The sequence below is a fragment of the Microsporum canis genome, genomic scaffold (assembly GCF_000151145.1).
Source record: "Microsporum canis CBS 113480 supercont1.6 genomic scaffold, whole genome shotgun sequence".
NCBI lineage: Eukaryota > Fungi > Ascomycota > Eurotiomycetes > Onygenales > Arthrodermataceae > Microsporum > Microsporum canis.
In genome coordinates this window covers 1,519,932-1,539,886 of record NW_003299164.1, presented here as the reverse complement: position 1 = coordinate 1,539,886, position 19,955 = coordinate 1,519,932, and the positions used below count along the sequence as shown (strand labels likewise).

At 47.6% G+C, this 19,955-nt stretch overlaps 10 protein-coding genes across 10 annotated transcripts; 5 read left to right on the top strand and 5 right to left on the bottom strand.

Annotated features, from left to right (window-relative positions):
- Window positions 1-987: 987 nt before the first annotated feature.
- On the top strand, window positions 988-2,650 carry MCYG_06709 (palmitoyltransferase pfa5; the record flags this gene model as incomplete). Its single annotated transcript, XM_002844699.1, has 6 exons — window positions 988-1,137; window positions 1,207-1,684; window positions 1,752-1,875; window positions 1,948-1,988; window positions 2,045-2,595; window positions 2,643-2,650. The coding sequence occupies 6 exons, from the start codon at window positions 1,029-1,031 to the stop codon at window positions 2,648-2,650; spliced, it is 1,311 nt and encodes a 436-aa protein (XP_002844745.1).
- Window positions 2,651-5,056: 2,406 nt separating this feature from the next.
- Window positions 5,057-6,126, bottom strand: MCYG_06708 (uncharacterized protein; the record flags this gene model as incomplete). The annotated part of the gene is made up of 4 exons (XM_002844698.1): window positions 5,057-5,228; window positions 5,250-5,298; window positions 5,415-5,587; window positions 6,104-6,126. The coding sequence occupies 4 exons, from the start codon at window positions 6,124-6,126 to the stop codon at window positions 5,057-5,059; spliced, it is 417 nt and encodes a 138-aa protein (XP_002844744.1).
- A 404-nt stretch (window positions 6,127-6,530) lies between these two features.
- Window positions 6,531-8,409, top strand: MCYG_06707 (conserved hypothetical protein; the record flags this gene model as incomplete). Its single annotated transcript, XM_002844697.1, has 2 exons — window positions 6,531-8,202; window positions 8,273-8,409. The coding sequence occupies 2 exons, from the start codon at window positions 6,531-6,533 to the stop codon at window positions 8,407-8,409; spliced, it is 1,809 nt and encodes a 602-aa protein (XP_002844743.1).
- Window positions 8,410-9,404: 995 nt separating this feature from the next.
- MCYG_06706 (polyketide synthase) lies at window positions 9,405-10,662 on the top strand (the record flags this gene model as incomplete). The annotated part of the gene is made up of 5 exons (XM_002844696.1): window positions 9,405-9,616; window positions 9,707-10,111; window positions 10,141-10,372; window positions 10,401-10,474; window positions 10,497-10,662. 5 exons carry the CDS (start codon window positions 9,405-9,407, stop codon window positions 10,660-10,662), a joined length of 1,089 nt encoding a protein of 362 aa, XP_002844742.1.
- A 1,084-nt stretch (window positions 10,663-11,746) lies between these two features.
- On the bottom strand, window positions 11,747-12,604 carry MCYG_06705 (17-beta-hydroxysteroid dehydrogenase; the record flags this gene model as incomplete). The annotated part of the gene is made up of 2 exons (XM_002844695.1): window positions 11,747-11,881; window positions 11,942-12,604. The coding sequence occupies 2 exons, from the start codon at window positions 12,602-12,604 to the stop codon at window positions 11,747-11,749; spliced, it is 798 nt and encodes a 265-aa protein (XP_002844741.1).
- Window positions 12,605-13,023: 419 nt separating this feature from the next.
- On the top strand, window positions 13,024-13,533 carry MCYG_06704 (conserved hypothetical protein; the record flags this gene model as incomplete). The annotated part of the gene is made up of 2 exons (XM_002844694.1): window positions 13,024-13,230; window positions 13,279-13,533. 2 exons carry the CDS (start codon window positions 13,024-13,026, stop codon window positions 13,531-13,533), a joined length of 462 nt encoding a protein of 153 aa, XP_002844740.1.
- Window positions 13,534-13,739: 206 nt separating this feature from the next.
- MCYG_06703 (conserved hypothetical protein) lies at window positions 13,740-14,250 on the bottom strand (the record flags this gene model as incomplete). Its single annotated transcript, XM_002844693.1, has 2 exons — window positions 13,740-13,970; window positions 14,044-14,250. The coding sequence occupies 2 exons, from the start codon at window positions 14,248-14,250 to the stop codon at window positions 13,740-13,742; spliced, it is 438 nt and encodes a 145-aa protein (XP_002844739.1).
- Window positions 14,251-14,625: 375 nt separating this feature from the next.
- MCYG_06702 (conserved hypothetical protein) lies at window positions 14,626-15,555 on the bottom strand (the record flags this gene model as incomplete). Its single annotated transcript, XM_002844692.1, has 1 exon — window positions 14,626-15,555. The coding sequence occupies one exon, from the start codon at window positions 15,553-15,555 to the stop codon at window positions 14,626-14,628; it is 930 nt and encodes a 309-aa protein (XP_002844738.1).
- A 379-nt stretch (window positions 15,556-15,934) lies between these two features.
- Window positions 15,935-17,104, bottom strand: MCYG_06701 (AFLR; the record flags this gene model as incomplete). The annotated part of the gene is made up of 1 exon (XM_002844691.1): window positions 15,935-17,104. The coding sequence occupies one exon, from the start codon at window positions 17,102-17,104 to the stop codon at window positions 15,935-15,937; it is 1,170 nt and encodes a 389-aa protein (XP_002844737.1).
- A 1,052-nt stretch (window positions 17,105-18,156) lies between these two features.
- MCYG_06700 (conserved hypothetical protein) lies at window positions 18,157-19,757 on the top strand (the record flags this gene model as incomplete). Its single annotated transcript, XM_002844690.1, has 3 exons — window positions 18,157-18,387; window positions 18,557-19,469; window positions 19,540-19,757. 3 exons carry the CDS (start codon window positions 18,157-18,159, stop codon window positions 19,755-19,757), a joined length of 1,362 nt encoding a protein of 453 aa, XP_002844736.1.
- Window positions 19,758-19,955: the final 198 nt, after the last annotated feature.

The window sequence follows — 19,955 nt, the reverse complement described above, 5'->3', positions numbered from 1 at the left end:
CATACATGTATCCCGGGACCTAGGATTTGAAACCTGTACCCTTCCAGTTGGGCCGACCGAAGCCAGTTGACCCTTGTAAATAGATAGAATTCTGCATGTCACAAAAATTGAACACTGACTTAGATTTTTTTTTTGGTGCGCAACGATAGGATCTTCAGGTATGAGCTATGATAATCCAGGAGTTATCTTTGTGAGAAAAACTGGTGTCTAGAGTGTTAATAGATGAGCTGCTCGCACGAGAAAATCAAGGCTCCTCGGCGCTAGCTCCGCCCCTCCTTCACGATGAAACCTGACAAAGCCAACGGGTAAGCTTGTTTGGTTTCAGCTGCATCGCGACATGCCAAATCGTCAGCAGCAACGGTGCAAGTCTTGAGATGTTGAACCAGCCTTTTCATAAGGCTGGATATAGTGCCTTCAAAAGCACATCACTAGGAGCTGCAACGAATATCAGCTGGCTTAGTTACGTAGCATGGCCCTCTCAGCAAGGAATGTACGTACAACCTCTTCTAATGAAGACACGTCGCAGTATGTAGTTGTCTTTCATTTCGAACTGATATCCAAGCCGAGTTGGAAGAGTAGGGGCTTATTCTTCACCTTACCTTCCGGTGCCTTGTCAGCCTTATTGCACTCTTCTGTATCGGCCAAACCCTAGCTCACCCTCTTGAATCTAAGCATGATCTGCCTCTTAGCCATCGATAACCCTGCATCGCGGACTCGTATTGCAGATGGAGCTTGATGTTGATCTGGTTCAAGACGAGAATCTTTTTCTTGTTGTTTTGGCGCGGGGTATCACGTGGTATATGATGACTAATATGAGAAGCTCCTTGAAGCTTTCCTCGTCAGAGATCGTTTTGGGCATCTTGTTGAAGCTCATGAAAGCGAAAGCTGTTGGCCCAAAAGGACCGTATCAACTATTATGTGCATAGATAGCCTCTAGCCGGAATATAATACCTTCGCTCTGTGTTCAGAGCTCCTCGCATATCTACCAGCCTGATGTTAGCGGCTCGACAAGGTAGCAGTCCGGGCTGATGGCATGCGATCAGAAAGCTGCCAGTCGAGCTGTCGCGAGGATCATTCCAGCATTTCTAGGCGGGCTTATTGTCTACAGCTGTTATTCTATTACAAAGACGCTATGTAGTGAGTTGACATAATCCGCTGGACTCATCATCATCACCGGCTACACCGGCCTTACTAACGTCTTCCAAGTTGATTACTTGATTAACCCAGCTACCGTGACCGGGTTACGCCCCCGTGTCAGCATTGCTATCGGATTATTAGTTACCTTCTACGTCTTACTCTTCTTCCTGGTTGTTACATATCTTCGGCTGCTTATCACGGTCCTCTTTTCCCCCGGCTACCTCCCGAGAGGACCCCAATGGTCGAGCTCAAGCAAGAACAAAAAACGCAGAGGCCAGAAGAGACATAAATGTTCTGGTAGTCGTCAGGAAAAGACAGGAGACATATCCTATGCTACCTTGAGCGAGCCTAATACAAATGGGGAAAAGAATGCCCATCCCTTCGATGTTGCTGGCTTGGAAGCATTCTACATGAAGGACGTGTTTGTCTGCCAGCAAGATGGCAAGCCGCCGTGGTGCTCTACTTGTTGTCAATTCAAGACCGACCGCTCACATCATTGCAGTGAAGTTAATCGATGTGTGAGAAAGATGGACCATTTCTGCCCCTGGTAAGTTATCTAGGGTCAAATGGAATCCGAAATCCATCTGGAAGAAATGGCTGACTTCTCCCTCCAGGGTGGGCGGTGTTGTCAGTGAGACTTCATTCAAATTTTTTATTCAATTTTTATTTTATGCCATGCTATTCGCCATTTTTAATGGGGTTGTAATGGCAATTTTTGTTGCTGAACTTCGAAAAAAGGTAACCGTGCTCCCTTAACCTTACATTGACCGATTCACAGCTAGAACTAACATGGATCACTTCTTACTACAGTTTGGCACGTTAAATATCCACTGGATTGTTGTTCTGGCATCGTAAGCGACCTTATTCTGAAATTCTCATGACCAGCAACAAGTTAACACACGAATAGATCTGGTTTCTTTGGGCTCTTCCTGGCAGGAATGCTTATTAGCTCCCTCCAGATAGCCCTATGCAATTCATCCACGATTGAAAGCCTTGATTGGAATACGAAAGTTTGGACACTGGCAATTTTAATTCCTAGACCACTTGACCTTGACAACCTTCCTGAAGGCAGTCGTCCTTCATTTCCTATCGTCTCTTACCCTGCATCAACCTCTCAACCTTCGGACGAAAATAGCTTGCCTCGTCGTCAATTCGCCGTCTTACATACACGGCCTGGCGAAAACCCATTTGACCTTGGAGACCCGTTCGTTAATCTAAAGGAAGTCATGGGCCATAATATGCTTGACTGGATTTTACCCATTAAACACAGCCCATGTGCTTCCCACGACCGTCAGGACAGCATGTACCCTCTTGGCCCGGTTGTTCAAAGGATGAAGAGAGAAGCAGGCTTATTGGAAACCTCCGCTCGTAAGTCCAGCCATCAATCTTATGGGACTAAGAGGAGGCGTAAGGATGGAAGATCCAGCGGCTCCGTCCCATCCTCTCGCTCTACGCATAGTAGGTCACAAGGCCATAGAAACAAAACTAACCGAAGACAAACAAAGGGACATAATCCTCATCGTCATACTCACGATGGAGACACATCAATTCAGAATAATAGGTTGTCTGCCGATGATGCTTGAACTATATATAAGAACGACTTGGATGCTGTGTATTTGGCAGACGACACTCACCTTGTAGACCAGTTTTTTTTTATATCGATACCCCGTTTGGATACCCCATATTTCGTTGTTACTTTATATATCATTCTCTCTCTTATTTTTATATGGAGTTATGCGTCCTTGGATGACTCGTTTGCTGCTGAAAGTTCCCATAGATCTTGCAATACCGCCCTATTGGCTAATACTAGCTTTTCTTATACAATATAATGCCAAGGAGACAGTAGTACGCTGGTTAATATACATATAGTGTAGCCATTTACCAGAAAACAGAGATATTGAACTAAGATTGTCATTTGTCATTAGTTCTATGTCATATTGTCAAGACAGAATATGTGATCGGTAGAGACCGTAACAGACAGGTCCATAGAGGGAATCCAGTCAAACAGGGAAACACAGCACAAAGATCATGAAAGGCAGAAGAGAAGTAAGATCTATAGGGTAAGAAATACTTGAAGGGTATCGGGCATAGACTAAAAGCATAGACGGGAATATCAGAATAACAAAGAGGAAAAAGGGTTAGGCTTAAATGTACAGGGTGTAATCTCGACAACGGTTAATGTGCCTGGGTCATTGTGACGTTTCATAGGGCCATTTGATAAGGTGATGTGGATCGACAGGCAGTCGGCCGGTTGTTTGGTATATATTGTCATTGCACCCTGAAGAGAAAAGAGGGATATGGAACAGGTAGGTGAAAGTGGCCACCACTTGGGGAACTTTCTGCGGTGTTGAATCGTAAGTTCGCGAGTATCTAGGGTGACAAGGGCAAGATTTGTACGGCATCGGACAGGTTGGTAGATAGGTGCAGTATCCCGTGTTCTAGACCACGATGTGGATGGAGTCTCGGCAGGTATCACATCGAAGATGTCCACAGCTCGGGCAGCTGGAAGGGCTAGTGTCGTAGTCGTTGCTCTCGGAGCACTCGCAGCAGTTCCAGCGGTCAGAGCCAAACATGTAGTTCTTGAGATCGAGCGACTTGGCCACAGCCTTGACTGACGTGGAAGTCCTCTCAAAGGCTCCGTAGAACTGAGTTGGGTTGGAAAAGCACATCCTGAAAAGACGTTGGCTTGGTTGAGGAGAGTAGACTGTTATTCTTAATGTACTTAGAAGGGGTTTCAGGACAGAGTGGTCTTGTAGATGGTGTCTGTAGAGTGTGAGGAGTAGGTTGTTGTGCGAAGAGGTCAACGAAGAGGGGGAAGAGGGCAGTTTAAATAGCCATAACAACCACCGTCGTCTTCACTAACTTGCCCTCTTAAACAAGAAATCAGAAGAAGAAGCAGCAGGAAAGCAGAAATCAACAGACTAGGAGGCAGAAGTGCTGCTACCTTCCCAGCGCATGAAATAATTGCCATCACAAGTCATGCTGCAGAATGCACCGCCCTCACAATAGCAAACGTCCTGTCGGAGCAGGAGGAGACGGCAAAGGGATACAAATAACCCCAGCAACAGAAAAAGGGCAGGGGAGGGTGTGTACAATGGTCATTGTGTGGAAGAACCTCCCTAGCTATGCTAGTAAGTAATGTATCTGACCTGCATAGCTGAGGAAGAAAGTCTGAAAAGTCGGTCAGGGGAAGAATATAAAACAATTGGCCATGTACCGACTTGCCGACCTATCCAAATCCCAGAAAGATAGCCAAAAAAGAGGCCAATAAAAATCTTCAACCACCCAAGGAAATGGCTAGACGTTTCTGGTTCGTAGGCAGATGGCATGGGCCTCCTGCTGCATGAACGTGCATATGATGTGCATGGAAGCCTTAACTAGACAAGGCTTGCTGCATTGATTTACCGCCAGCTTGCACTATTGCCTTGAACCTCTTTCTCAGCTTCCATTTTATTGGATGTTTGCTTTGTCTATCAAAGTATTCCTAGGAATGCCGGGCCATGTATGGGCAATACTGGGTATCTCTCACAACGAAAAAATTCTCAAAAATGATGGACCTGACCGATGGATATCCAAGGCTATAGCTTCGGGTACCAGTACTTCAGGCGCACCGATCGTTGCTACCAATGGCCTGGGCTTCCGCAAAGCTTTCGATGCTTGTTTCCTGATATTAGCTCTGCATGGACCAGAAATATCAACAAGTCAACACTGAGCTCCTCTTCAAGGCGGCGCCCGCATATACTCGGGCAACGGGTTGACTGTCGTCACACCGACATAGTTGTTTAACATGGAGATGCTGAATAAAAGCCCCATACTAGTCGCTTTTACCCTCGTCTCTTCATCAAGAATGAGATATCGAACTTCTTGCTCGCCCGATGTTGAACACGTGACCTGGCTACATTTCGACTGTCAAAATTATTCAGTCTGACATATTTTTGCTGTTAAAGAGCCTGGAGAAAAGAGCCTGTTGCGAGAAGAGAGATATCTCGACGGTGGCCTTGAAGCAGGGCGTGTTCTCATGGCCTGTTTTACTTGAAACCTGCAACGCCACAGCTCCCGTCCACTCGCTCGGACTTTCAAAGCAGACAAGGCTGGAATATTAGTTAACATACAATAATAGATTGAAAGTGGCTGGTGCTGTTCTCCCAGATGGACTGAGTCCTAAATCCGCACTATAATATTGTATCGGAAGCGGGGATAGTATCCGGATAGTTGATTGATTGATGGATCAATGTCGGAGGGCAAATGGAGAACAAAAGTGCCTTGGTTTGACTAACCATGGTTGACGTTAAGGCTTAGCCCGTCCGTCTTCGGATAGAAAGATTGCTGGCTGAGCAAGGGAACCAGTGGATGAGTGGATGATGGTGGATGAGAGCCTGAGCCACCGTTCGGTGCCTTGTTGGCTCTGCTGTTGATGCTTCCCTCAGCCTGAGAACCAGTGGTAATATGCCTTGGGATGATGATAGCATGTCATTTCATCTCTTCTGAGTAGCAAACCAGAGAAAGAGAGAGGCAATACTGAGAGGCACAGCGTAGGTACTCAGCTTGAGAGCTCGACCTTGATCCCAAAGCACAGCCGAATGAACAACAGCGACTTGTCCTTCTCAGAGACTATCATCAACCAAACCTGACAGTGAGCTCTGCTGCCTAGTTGTTAGTAATAATAACAATAACAAATTTTTATGGTAGGAAGAAGAAGATTCTACCAAGTCTGACTCTTGTCAACTTCCCGCGCCACCCACGCCCACCACCACCACCACCACCAACATTTCCCATCTCAATATCCCAGTCTTTATTTATTCCACTCTGCAGCCAGCTGTTAATTTGTCTGGAAGAGGGTCGCATAAGACGAAAACAACCAGTGCGTCTAAGGTAAGTTGATCTGCCCCTCTTGAATATGCGAGTGAAAATGTTACGCCCCAATGCCTGCACCGCACCTTGCACTGCATCGGTGACGTTGACATACCTGGACCAACCCCAGCCTGCCATGCTGCAAGTTGCTGCAAGTTTATACCGCCAGAGGACATTTGGCTAATGATTCGCTTGTTCTATAGAGAAGAATACGAATCAGCGTCTTGCGATCAGCCACTTATCGTCTGCTTTCATCTTTGCTATACAGCGGTTCTGCCTTCATACAGTGTGTGCTCAGACAGCAGACAATCGAGTAGCATAGTCCTCGACCGCCTCGAGCAAAAGAGAAGTCTTTCCGCCTATATATAATTCGTTAGACTCGCTCTATACGAGGATTGGCTCTTCCCTTGGGCACCGAGGGAGTACCCTACAACCCCCCTCTCAATTCGCAAAGCTACGCACAACCGAGTCAACATCGCGTACCCGTTCGACTCGGCAGACAGCGTTAAAAGGGCCTCTTGCGGGCCTCTCAAGCGGGAGATATGGCCAGCCAGGATATCCAGAGCAGGGCCAGGAGAGGTTCGCGGGTGTCTGGTGGGCGCGAACTCAAGATGCCTCCCACCTACACCGTTGACGGGAGGACATATACAGCGGGCCCCGAGATGCGTCCTCGCAGCCATACAGTATCAGTGGAGGCGAACAGACGTCCGCTGAACCTACCTAGCTCCCCGGGCCGGCGACCCGTCGTGACAACTATCAAACCGCGAACTCAGACTCGCTATCCTTCCCCGACTCGAGATAGCGGAGAGCGGTATATATTCCCTTCCTCGTCTCATTCTCGGCATAGGCAGTCATCAGGGGCAGCAGGGGGAGACAGTGATACGTTACTATTACCTGGAGACCGTGAAATCAAGTATAGGAATGGATATCTTGCTCCTGCTAATAATTCTGGATATCCGAGCCCCAGCCGGGATTCCAACTATAAAGACATCGATGTTCGTGACTCATTCAGCTATACCAATGCCCGGGAGCAATTTTACAGGGACTCGGACGCCATTCGAGAATCTCGTAGGCAGGCTCCACCCACCAGAAAATCGAGGCCGCTGAGCTTGACTGGCTTGGAAGCATACCTGCCACAGATCACGCGTGACCCCAAAGCTAGTGGCCCTCCACCGTCATCCCAGGGATTCCCTGGCACCAAGAAGGAAGACGCTCCTCGCACCTATAAGGAGATAAAGCCACGAGACGTGGATACTAGCAATATCAATAAGAATACCTCCAAGCCGCGAACTTCTGATAGCCCTAGGCGGAGCAGCACCCATCGCACCCCTGTGTCACTGCACCAAGACAGGACGCCATCTCCTGCTCCCCGTCGGTCTGGATACGATGATACCAGAGAAAAGGGATATCAGATACGGCGAGATGCGAATAACATCGTTGTCGTTGATGATAAACCTGAACCTCCTCGTCGGGACCCTCGTCGGAGCGTTTCCGGTCAAGTCCCAGGCCGTGAGCGTGGGTACTCCAACACTCAAACTCCGGATGGAATGATGAGTGGCGGCCTTGCAACGGCCGGTCTTGCGAGTGGCTATTCCAAAGAACCCGTGGAGATTTCCCCACGGCCGGACGCACGGAATGGACGGGACCACACCGACTATCCCAGTCGTGTCGAGGATAGGTATAAGCCATCATCAAAAAACTGGTCACATCAAGTTGATGATGGCTATCACTCGGATGGAGCCAGAGAAAAATATAGATACAAGTCATCACCTCCTCGAGAGCCAGAACGGCGCCCCAGGGACCCATCGCCCGCTGAATCAGATACCAGACGGCCAATCAACTCTCCACGCCACGACGACTTCGTAGAAGTAGCCCCAAGGGAACCCAACCCTTCTTCTGCAAAAAAACCTTCTCCTCCGCCTGCTAAGACGAGTCCGGAGGCACAAGCGCCCAAGGGAATCCTCAAACAACCCACGGAGAAATTCCCTGAGGAGCCCCATGCTGTCAGAGAGGGTGTTGCGCCTTTGAAGGACGCACAAAAGAAAGGAGTACCAGCCGGCGCCCGCTGGACTAAGATTGATAGAAGACTGGTCAGTCCGTCAGCTCTTGAAGGGCGTGAACGATTTGAGGAGCGTCCGGACTACGTTATTGTGTTGCGTGTGCTATCTAGGGAAGAAATAGAGCAATACGCAGTTGCATCTGCTAAGATACGAGGTAGGGCAGGAGAAGAAAAATATCTTACTAAAGTTTAGCGGTGCTAGAAACTAATTGTGAACCCATTTAGCCGCAGCACGAAACCGACGAAATTCTGATCGGAGATCCAGAGACGAAGATGAGAGCCGAAGCCGAGGACGTGGCTTCGACAGCGACGGCGATGAAGAGAGGCCATCCCAGCTAAGGATTGAGCCACCCAGACGATGATGAGATTGAACGTTTGCTCCACATGTCCGTCATTTTTCTCTTTTGCCTAATATCTACTCTTCTGCGCCGAGAAGAACCATAATATTTTCTTGATTTATATTCAAGGTTAATGATTTCTTTATTCACTTACGACTCTACTAAATGAAAAGGACAAAAAAATAGTTTCTGGTTTCTTGCGACAAACTACCAACAACTTGTCGGATGATGAGAACTTTGCCATGGCTCCCTGCTGCGACAGAGTACTAATACATGGGCTAGTGTCTACTCTCTATGGTGTCGCAGATATCCTCCTAAAAAAACTGATGATGTTACTTACTATTCTTCTTATTCAAGGCCGTACATTGTTGAATTCAACGAAACTGCATCTCTTGGTATAATGAGCCAGCTCTTTTATCTAAATATAGCCTATTCAGTTTAGGAGCTCTCCTAAATACTATAGTAATGGACTTTTGGGTATAATAGTACGCTGTACTCGATGTTATCGATACGTTTATTTACTATAGGTAACAACCCATCGCCGTTGGCTTTGCATAATTATGAGGCTGCTTGGTTTATATTCATGCTGGCCATATAACAGCTGCATCCTAGCAGAACTACTTCGTGTCTGCCAGCCACGATGTTACCCTCCACAGGAGACGTCCATGGCGGAACCCTGGGCCTAGAACAGCCACCCGTCTAGGCTGACGGCCGTACCTTAGCGAATGAAGGATGGAGCTACTTAGAATAAATATCGCACACCATAGGTCTCAATATTTCAGCCTGGTTGGCCGGCCAGTGACACCGTTCTGACCTACGTTACCCAGATAATTATTGAAGTGTGACGATGTTATCCAGGCCTAGAGAACCTATTGCCGTTGTTGGGACAGGCTGTCGCTTTGTGGGTGGAATAAACACGGTGTCAAAGCTCTGGGCTCTTTTGAAAGAGCCCTATAGCATTTCTCGCGAGATTCCCTCTGACAGATTTGATATCGACCGTCATCCTATAGCCAGCTATCATGGCACCACCAATATTCGATGGTTTTAATCTCTTACGGAAGATGTTAACCATTTTGACAACCGGTTCTTTGCGATCCCTCCAGGTGAAGCAGAGGCAAACAGACCCCCAACAGCAAATGCTCCTTAAGGTGATATACGTGGCTGTCAGCTCCGCAGGACTTACCTTGGAGGCCCTAGATCGCTCAGATACTGTCATTTATGTGGGGATAATGTGTGATGATGATCAACTTCAGAACAGCCAGGATATTGACTAACCCCCTATCTACAATGCTATAGGAACGGCGAGCTCCAACGCATCTAGCCGTGCATCTTATTTCTTCAACTGGAATGGTCTATCTATGGCTATCGATACCGCATGCTCTTCCAGCTTGGTTGCCTTCATGAAGCTACACCACCGACTTTGCGGAGCGGAAAATCAAGAGTTGCAGTTGCTGCTGGGACCAATCTTTCGCTGCCTCTCTTCGCTTACTTACTTGACAGAAAACAACCTTAGTGTGCGTTCCCCTGAAGAAAGATGCGGTATGTGGGACAAAGCTGCAGGCGGATATGCCCGGGATGATGACGTTGCCGCCATTGTACTTAAAACACTCGGTGCTGTTATCCAGGACGGTGACCATGTTGAGTGTGTAATTCGGGATAAAGGGGTCAATCTTGACGGGAAACTATGGGCCTCACTATACCAAACGCAACTGTTCAAGCCAGCCTTATTCGCCAAGTAGCGGGGCTAGATCTAACTGATCCTAACGACCGTTTTCGGGATTTTTGGAGCTTATGGAATAGGAACTCCTGCCGGAGATCCATAAGAGGCAGAGGCGCTCAATCTAGCCTTTTTTTTTCGGGGGATAGTAATAATATAGAAGACGATATCTTGTATGTGGGCTCTGTTAAAACGGTTATTGGGCATATTGAAAGTGTAGCTGGTTTCGCCGGTTTGCTCAAAGCTTGCATGGCCTTAAATTATTCCGAAATTGCATTTTAATTGCTTAAATCTAAACGTAGCACCATTCGTTTCCCACCTTAGGATTCCAATAACTCTCCAACCATGGCCTAAAATGCAGTACGGAGCACCGCGGAGTCATTGACTATGTCAGCCTTGCCCATATCACCAGCTCCAAAAAGGCAGCACTTTATTACCGTGCAGCATTCCCCGCAAGCTCCACAGAACGGCTTATATATCAAGGATCAAGGACAAAGCAGAGACTGGCCAGGTGGAAGCAAATTCCATTTCTGCAAAAGTTTTGGGTACGCCATCCATAGTCGGTAATTTCACCGGTCAAGGTGCTCTCAGTGGGCCACTCCAGGAGAGCCTGGTTCCGATAAAGGGAGAACGTCGTGATCAATCTACACCTATATAGATCAATATTCGCCTTATTCCTCGGATGCCCATTTCGAACTGATCAACAGTACCACCTTGGCGCTACCTGACGGTTCCTCTTTTGAGCTACACAGCGGTTTTTGTACTGTCAACCCTAAGCTAATGATGAATATTCAATCAGGCATATATCTCATTAGGTAGCTGGCGTAGAGTGAGCATACTACATACTATCCAGACTGGGATACCCACCACCACCAAAGAATTAATTCGATTAACAGAGAATTGAATTGGTAGTTGAATAGGCGTAAAGAGTAGCCCTATCTATAAATAGAGTCACCTAGATACTAATCAAAATATATATCCTCATCAGGTATTAGTAATAACCTGTTGTATATTTTATATTTGGCTGTAAATTCGGTCCCCTAATTAACGGAGCGAAGCTCCATTGTATTCCAAAAAGGAGATATAAAGAAGGGTCAAATCAAATGTATGCATTTGTGGATCTACTATAAAATTACATGATTGGATACTTGTAGTCTTGCATAAGTAGTGCCTTGGCAGCTTAATCATCTTACTATATCAAAAATTTTATATTTCTTCGCTCCAATACTTAACAGATAGCTCTGCTAGCTATAGGAGAAAGCTTAAGCTTTTGACTTGCCTAGTAAGATAGTTATATACCTGATTGAATATTCATCATTAGCTTGGGGTTGACAGTACAAAAACCGCTGTGTAGGACCGTCAGGTGGCGCCAAGGTGGTACTTTTGGTCAGCTCGGAATTGGGCATCCGAGGAATAAGGCGCTTGTTCTGGGGCTGGTACGTGCATATTCCACGATACACAAAAGTAGACCCACTTCCCGCTAGGCTTGAAGTCTATTTTTGTAACTCTATGTCAGAATGAAGGTCGATGATATTGAAGCCATCTGTCGTGTTGGCCATGACTAATAGTTACACTATATTATTCTCTCTATGACACGAGAACCAGCTAGTATTCGCTTCCCCTGACAATTAAAGGCTGAAATATCTAGGCAGCACCACCATCCACTCCTATAACCTTTCCATTAACCCATTCACTCTCTTTAGAAGCCAAAAAGCACACCACCCTAGCAACATCAGCTGGGTAACCGCACCGAGTCAACGGGGAGATATTCGCCACAATCTAAAATCGTTAACTAGTTGGCCTAAGGATTATTACTTACATCGGACCGGAGGCACTTACATCGAGAATTTGTTGCTTAGACAGCTTGTCCGCGTTAGGCAGATAGTCCTTTGCTGTTTCGTGGAACATGTCAGTGACAGTTCCACCGGGGGCAACCGCATTGACGGTGATTTTCTTGTCACCACAATCCTTCGCTAGACAACGAACAAACGCGTTGATAGCAGCCTTAGAAGCAGAGTAAAGCGAGTGCTTGGGAACGGTAAATGAATCGGCCGTGTTAGAGCTCATCAGGATAATTCGCCCGTTCTGGTTTAAATGCTTATATGCTTCGCGTGCGACAAAGAACTGTCCTCGTGTGTTTACACTGAAGACCCTATCGAACTCTTCCTCGGTGACCTCGCTCAGATGACCAAAAGAAATGACCCCAGCGTTGGAACACACAATGTCAATTCCACCAAAGGCTTTGACGGCTTCCTCGAAGAGTTTCACGGTCTGGGACACTTGGCTGATATCTGCTTGAATAGCGACCGCGTCTGAGCCGAGCGCCTTGATTTCCTCAACAACCTGGTTTGCAGAACTGACAGACTTGTTATAGTTGGCGATGACTTTTGCGCCGCATCGGCCCAGTTCAACGGCCATGGCGGCCCCAATACCCCGACCAGATCCGGTCACCAGAGCGACCTTGCCATCGAGGCGATAGGGAATGTAAGAAACGGAGCCCATTGTCGGAGGATTAGGCGTGGTAGAGGAAAAAAGAAATTGAATCGAGCTAATATGATTGTTGATGATGGAAATTCAACTGCCTAGGTCTACAATGGTTTTTATATCCAGCTATTGATATGTTCTTCCTTTTTCCCTAAGTGCTGCCAAAGTATCGGGGTATTAAATCCCCGTTATTGTCCGATGTCCATTTACAGGCTACGGAATACACTAAGTGAAAATAAGGGCTGCAAGCCTAGGCGCTTTTTCCGATTGTTCCCAGTGAATGTCAACAAAAAGCTTGTGTGTATTATTATTTCCCGATTTCAAGCTTATCGTGGTGACCGAGGCTCATCATTAATATTTCTTCATCTATATCGACATAAATTTATATTCCGACCTAATCAAACCATATTTTGACTAAATACACACATTGGAGTACAATGCCTGCCTCTTCTTCCATTCAAGCAGCAACACTACAGCGTTTCATTTCCGCCTGGAAGAAGTGGGACGCCCAAGAATGGATCTCCACGTTCTCTAACGACTTCGAACAAGTCACCCTTCCTCTAAGTCAGGGCATCCCGTCTCGGTCACGCGCAGAGGTTGAAGTCGTTTTGCCTGCCCTTGTTGCAACAGTGAAGTCATATAAAGTAGGTCTCTAAGAGCCGCGACTTAGAGCACGCTGACTGAATAACCAGCTTACAATCCACCATGTTGTTCATGACGCCGGAAAAAACAAGGCTGCTATATATGCTGCATCCAAGGGAGATCTTCCGTGGGGTAACTGGGATCTGGAGTACTCAGCATTTTTGACGTTTTCAGAAGACGGGGAGAAGGTGGCTAAGCTGGAAGAAATGCTTGATACTGCATTTCTACGGGATTTTGGACCGAAATTCCAAAAGCACTTGCAGGATAATGGGGGCCCGATTGCTGTTTCTGCTAGAGGAGATTGAGACTTATAGCTGCTTGTTCTATCTATAAACAATAGCACATCATTCTCTTACCCCATAATGATACGGTATTCTTGAGCATTATCCATGTTAGGGTTCATGAAATAGTTGAAGCCGGGCTATTCAGTTGATTTTGAGAATGAACTGAAGTTTTATAACTACAACAATTATTTTCAAAACATTAACCTGGCTTATACTAGATGCCCTAGTCAAGATCCCCCCTGCCCCTTGATATACGCTTCTAATTTAGGAAGAAAATTCTGCATAAACACACCATCGAACATCTCCTCAATCCGAGTCACGTACTCGCCACTCTCATCAAACCACACAAAGCATGCTTGTTCGTTCTTGTATGGCCCAAATGGGGAGTCCGCTGTTGTAATTGCGTAGATTACTGCTTTGCTTTGTGCCGGGTCGTGAATCACATTATGTACGATGAGCTAACTAGATCAGCCATCTGCTTTCCAATTTGGAATGCCTTATACATTGTTGAGAAAGTATTTAAGCGGTTACCTGGAAGTTGGTTAAAATCGACATGAGCTGCGGGAATAGCTTCGTAACGCTGGCACGGGTATGTGGCGGTACTCCAGAGCTGAAAGGGAGCGTCACTTGGGTGCAATCATGGGACCAACTGGCGAGGAAGCCATCTGGGGTCCAGCCTTTCCAGCCTTCAATGAACCTGTTAAGCGTTGCTGTTTGGATTTCGGCAGAGGCAGGCATGATGGCTAATGACTGCTTAACTAGATGATACATGCCAGGAACTCATCGGCGTCGTGGGAATATATAGTTAGCCCAATGCGCTACAAACTAGCGCTATCGGGATATTCAATCTATAGTTGCGGGGGTCGGGTTGAAAGGGGGTAATAACATACTCAACGGGAAAAAAATATCCAAAACTGCCCAAAGGTGGTCCATGAGATATCGTGTTAAGGTTAACTATCAATTCTTGCTTAACATATTCGCTGGCGTTGTTATGAGGTAGCCCCTTGAGAGGGAACCTGTCTACGCTGAAAATAGATATACCATCCAGTTACTTACCGCTAGCCACTATGATTCCATTCGGAGAAACAAGTTGAAGCTTCGGTACTTAACTGTCTATTGCCTTGTAGCAAGAATAATCTTCGCAGGCCAAGTGCCCTTCACCCGACCATCCCCAATAACCCCTTCCATCTCCTGCCACAACTTCCCGAAACCCGGATCCTCTTTAACAAACGGAAACGAAAGAAGATGCTCTCTCATACCCTCCAGGTCAGTCACAAAGTCCCATCCGTCTTCCTGAGCAAACACTTCAACATCGTCAACCCCAGTATAGACGAGCTCGTCGACTTTCACTTCAGGCGGCAAAGGAGCCGTGATGCCCCCTTTTTCCATATTAAGATGAATCCGCCGCGCCCCGGGAAGAAAGGAATCCTTATCCAACGGGGCAACATTGTAGTTATTCTTTGTTCGAGCCATGACGCTCGCCAGCTTCCCTGGATCATCCGCCTTGTTCAGTAAAACTCGACCCCCTGAATGGTTAATCCGAATGTAGATATCGTGGATTCTTTCGTCCTCGAACTGCGCCGTCCCAAAGGCAGCACAGGCGAATGTGCCGCCAGAGCGTAGCTGATTGGCAATCATGCTCATCGCGAGAGACTGATTGCAAAAATGCATCACGTTCGTAGCGAAGACCATGTCGACGCTGCCGAGCGAAATATCATCACCCTCTTCGATTCTAGCAACGCGGTAGCTGAATCCGTTATTCCCGAGTCTCTCCTGGGCGAGAATAACATTTTCCTTTGCGACATCCGAGATGATGACGTGCTGGAACTTGGAGCGGAGGATGTGCGCGTAGGGCCCATTCCCTGCTCCTACATCATGGGCGGTGCCGAATTGGCCGCCGTGGGATTGGTGATAGTTGAAGAGGCGCTGGAAGAAGGAGTCAGGGACTGAGGGGCGGCCTATGAGGTAGTTGTTCCAGAAGGCTTTGCCATTTTCGAAGAGCCTATCGTTGGAGTCAAAAGAGGGGATAGAAACTGTTTCCATGGTACTTGGACTAGCTGAGTAGCAGCAATTGGTGGTGTGGTACAGTGTATTGATTGGCTTTTGAGATATAACTATATGCCAAATCAGCAACCCCAGGACGCCGAGAATGAACCCTTTCCGGGAATCGGGATTCGGGGTAGAAGCTCGGTGGATATGGTTATTTGGTCACTATGCGTACTGCATCTGCTTGTGCCTCTACTGATGAGTTAACTTCTCTTAGAGGCTGTGTTTAGAACAAGTAGCGTTAGGAGCTCCTTATAAGATAAAGCGGAATAGCAGTAACTACTAGTGATGGTCTAACGAGAGTATCAATTAATGTAGTAAACTAGGTATTGGAGTCCTGCTATCCCAACCTAGCAGGAGTAACTATATAACACAGTCATCGCTTTCGTAATCTTTCTAAGATAGCTTTTGACAGTTCGCAAAGACGCCTCCGGAGATCTGTCTCTAGAATGTTCGCCAGTCCAGATGAGAACGGTTTTAAGAAGGCATGCATACCTCCCCCGGGGGAGGCATTCTTGTCCAACCATGACAAGCCTGGACAACTTTTCTCCTCGGCAGTCTCAGATATCCTGTGTAGACGCTGCGAGAGAAGGTTGATAGACGCCTGAACGCCTGAAAGTTTAGAGAGGATGCGCTGCACTGCAATGCGCTGCTCACCTTCGCACTCGCCGTCTGTCAAGGGCGGACCCTGGAGGACTGGTTCTGGTGGGTCTTCGCCTGTGGCAGCTCCCGTAGCCGCAGTGTACCAGGCAATTATTCGAAAAACTACAAGTGACAGGGTGGTGAGAAGGTAGCCGTCGCTAGAGCAGCTGCATTGTAGAATTGCGCGAACTGTTTCACTTGCTTGCTCGTTTTGGGCGAGAACTTGCTCAAAATCTGGCAGTTGAGAGACTGACGATCCTGGTTTGCCTGGGGTCAGGCCACCTAGCAGGCATAGAGCGTGAGATAAGCATTTGCAGGACCCTGGGGTTGGGACGCCGATTGATAGAGGCGATGTGCTGAGATGGGGAAGACCCGCAAATGTGGGAGATGCCGGCAACGTAACGTCCTCGAAGCTGAAGTCGAAGGGGGCGGCCCCATCGCCTTGGTGGTGGTCTGGAGGAAAGGCTGTGGTTGATGCCAACAGCTCGTCTAGTTCTGGGGGAGGAGTCACCGGGGCCAGTGATGGACAGTTTTCATCTAGTGCCGGCTGGGACGGTCTGCAGATATTATCAGGATACTGCAAGCATTGTATCTGGCTACCTAGCTGTGGGGATAATGCAGCACTTCCGGACGTCGACGGATCAGTGGCATCGGCCGTCCGGGGAGAGGTGAACGTAGGGCTTGGGGATACCGTAGTCGTCATTGTCAAGACTGAGTCTCGTTGTGCACTGGTCTGGGTCTTGCCAGACGTACGACCTGCGCGCTTAGCCGTGCCGTATACACAGGGCTGGTCTCGTTTGGCACAGCGAGCGCATCTTGGCTTCTCCTTGGTGCATCCAACCTTTGTAGCTGCGCATAAATCACAGGACTTCCGCAGCTTGGCTGAGGCCTGTGGTGAAGCCATGTTTAACAAGTAACAATATAAATGTAGAGGAGAGCGGGAGGATTCTGCTCTACATATCTACACTGGCGCTAGATAGTACATCTAGGCAGACACGAAATATAATATTCATCCTGTTGGACAAGGATCTGTCTGGGTGCACAAGTTAGCGAAAGCTGGGGAGGAGGAGGGGGAGACTTATTATCCAACAAGCCATCCCTGATATTGTTGTCTCCGACCAAAGTAGCCAATTAGTTAATACATGCACAAATATAGCATATTGTATACAAAATGCAAAGGAGGGGGCCGAACCCCTTCGTAACGGAACATGTTGAGTAAAAGATGCAGGTAATTAACAAGTTTGTCATGTTGTTAGTGTCCGCAATGATGGGTCATTGCGGTTTAATAGGCTGGCAATAGGATGGATAGATACCCTGTCTTTTTGCCTCGTAACGGCGTGGGGCTGCCCTTTTACAGGGTATTTGACGTAATTAACTGCCAAATATAACCAGGCTCTCCGCCGCCAAATGGTGCATGGTCAGCTTCTGACACTAACGGTTATATGGGGGCCCCCTGCCCCTGTTATATAACCCGGGTTACTGCATGCGTTGTATAAACGACAGGGACCGCCGGCGTTGGACGGATAGCTAAGAGTGCTATATTCAACCAATCCTTTTCGAAACCCCTGTCCCCATAAAATCGTTAGTGTCCCTGGAAGTGGAAAACCTCCTAGCTAGGTACGGGGTCGACATCGACGGACTTGCTATCTAGGAGTACAAGACGGGGATCTCCGTACGCATCTCCATGTGTATGTCTGTGTATCCAGTGCATGTTAATAACTCCACGTCGCACCGTGTCAACTGTCGTTGCTGCTAAGCATGCGCCGTACCCACATAGCTAAAAGCTTCGCCCTCCAGCCCTTGCTTGCTTCCTTGTATATACTCCAGATAGCCATAAAATACCCCCGCCCGCTAAGAGGACGTGCTAGCCCCTACTGCCTCAGTAATAAAGCTGCCGGCTTAAATATCTCTAAAACTCTGTCTTTGCTAGCATTCGCATCTACACTGTTCACGAAAATGGCACACTTAGTCCAGTGCGAGGCGGCTTCAAGGGATCTCTTGGCTGCAATCGAGAGCCTCACTGCTTATTATGGGAATGAGATGGTAGACGGACTAGGTGACCGGCTGGCACCAGTAGAAGAGTCAGCAGAGGCTCGCCGTGCAAGAGAGTCGGCGTTGGCGAACCTGGCAAAGTTACAATGGATGCTGGCTGAACCGAAAGACTTGCTGCGGAATTTGGTGTACCATGTATCTCTGCGCCCTCCCCCCCTTTTTTTTTTGCTTCCTTCCAGCCAAGGACTGACTAGCTAAGAAATAGACTCAATTGCTTGCCTGCATTAAATGAGGCGTCCTCCACGGCGTCGGGCCAGCTTTTGTCCCTCCAATTCACCCTATTTTTGTCCCGGGATTCTCTAAGGACCACAGCTACTTCCAACGACGCGTGCTTGACTTTATGAAGACGGACCATCTAGAGAAAATGCTCCCTCGGGTATATGCCGACACTCAAGCTGCCTTCCAAGGAATGATTACCCAACATCCTTCGGGGGTCATCAACCCAGTGGCACCTCTGTTTCGCCTGGTCCTGCAGCAAACTTGTCGCGTGGTTTGCACCGACGAGATATCAGACTGTCCTGCCCTTATGAGCCAATACTTGTCCTGGACACTCATGCTCATGCACTGCGCAAGCGGCCACACTGTATGTCGACCTTGGCTACCGTCCATCTCGCATATGAAGAGACTCTACGGCCGCTGGGGCTTGACCCGGATTGTCAGGCCGATTGTCCACCGCCGTAAGCAGCCGGGTTCGCCGCGTCACGATGATGCCCTGCAACTCCTCATTGATAATGGAGACCCCGAAGATTACATTGTTACTTTTTTCTATAGTATATTGTTCATTGCTGTTGCAAACTCTGGCAAACTGGTCAGCGGCTTGCTAAACTTGCTTGCTAATCATCCTGACTGGCAGGACGTTGTCTATAACGAGGTTAAGGCGGCCGCTGGAAAATATTCCTCCAGAAAAAATGCCACTCTTGCTGAGCAGCTGGGAGAAATTCCAGTCGAGGCCTGGGAGCAAGAATTTCCATTTCTAGACCTCTGTTTCCGAGAGCTGATCCGCTTCCACGTGTCGTTTCCTATCATTCGCCGAAACATGTCTGGCCACTCTCTTCCCATCCCCGGCAGTAAAGAGGTATACCCAGCTGGCAGCTATGCCGTTTACAATACCGGAGATGCGCACTACAACAAGAACTTGTACCCAAACCCTTGGAAGATTGATCCTTATCGGTGGGCAGAGAGTGGCAAAGGCCAGCACAAAACGCAGAGCTATAGCTGTAAGTGACAACATAGCACTATTATGCACACATTATTTACGACACGAGTCAACTAACTTTAAAAAAAAAGTTCTCGGCTGGGGCAATGGCCGCCATCGCTACGTGGGCCAACGCTGGGCCAGGATTCAGCAGAACATTATCATCGCCTATGCCTTGGCCACTAATGAATGGGTTGGTTGCGATGTTGATGGTGCACCTATTCCGCCTGTTGACCGGGAAATTGACCTAGAAACGCATGGAACTAGCTTGCCTAAGGACATATACGTTGCCTTTTCTGCTCGCAAGTAAAGCAGACGAGAGAGTAAAGAAGTGGTTCAGGCTGTTTGACGGAATTATAGCAACATTTTTTTTAGGTCTTTCAACAATGTTTGAGTAGATGAATAAAGATATATATATTGAAGCCTAACTAATTAAACATGGCAAAATTGAAAACACCAAAATAGCAATTTCAAGAAATTAATAAGAAAGGAAAATAACTAGATAGTT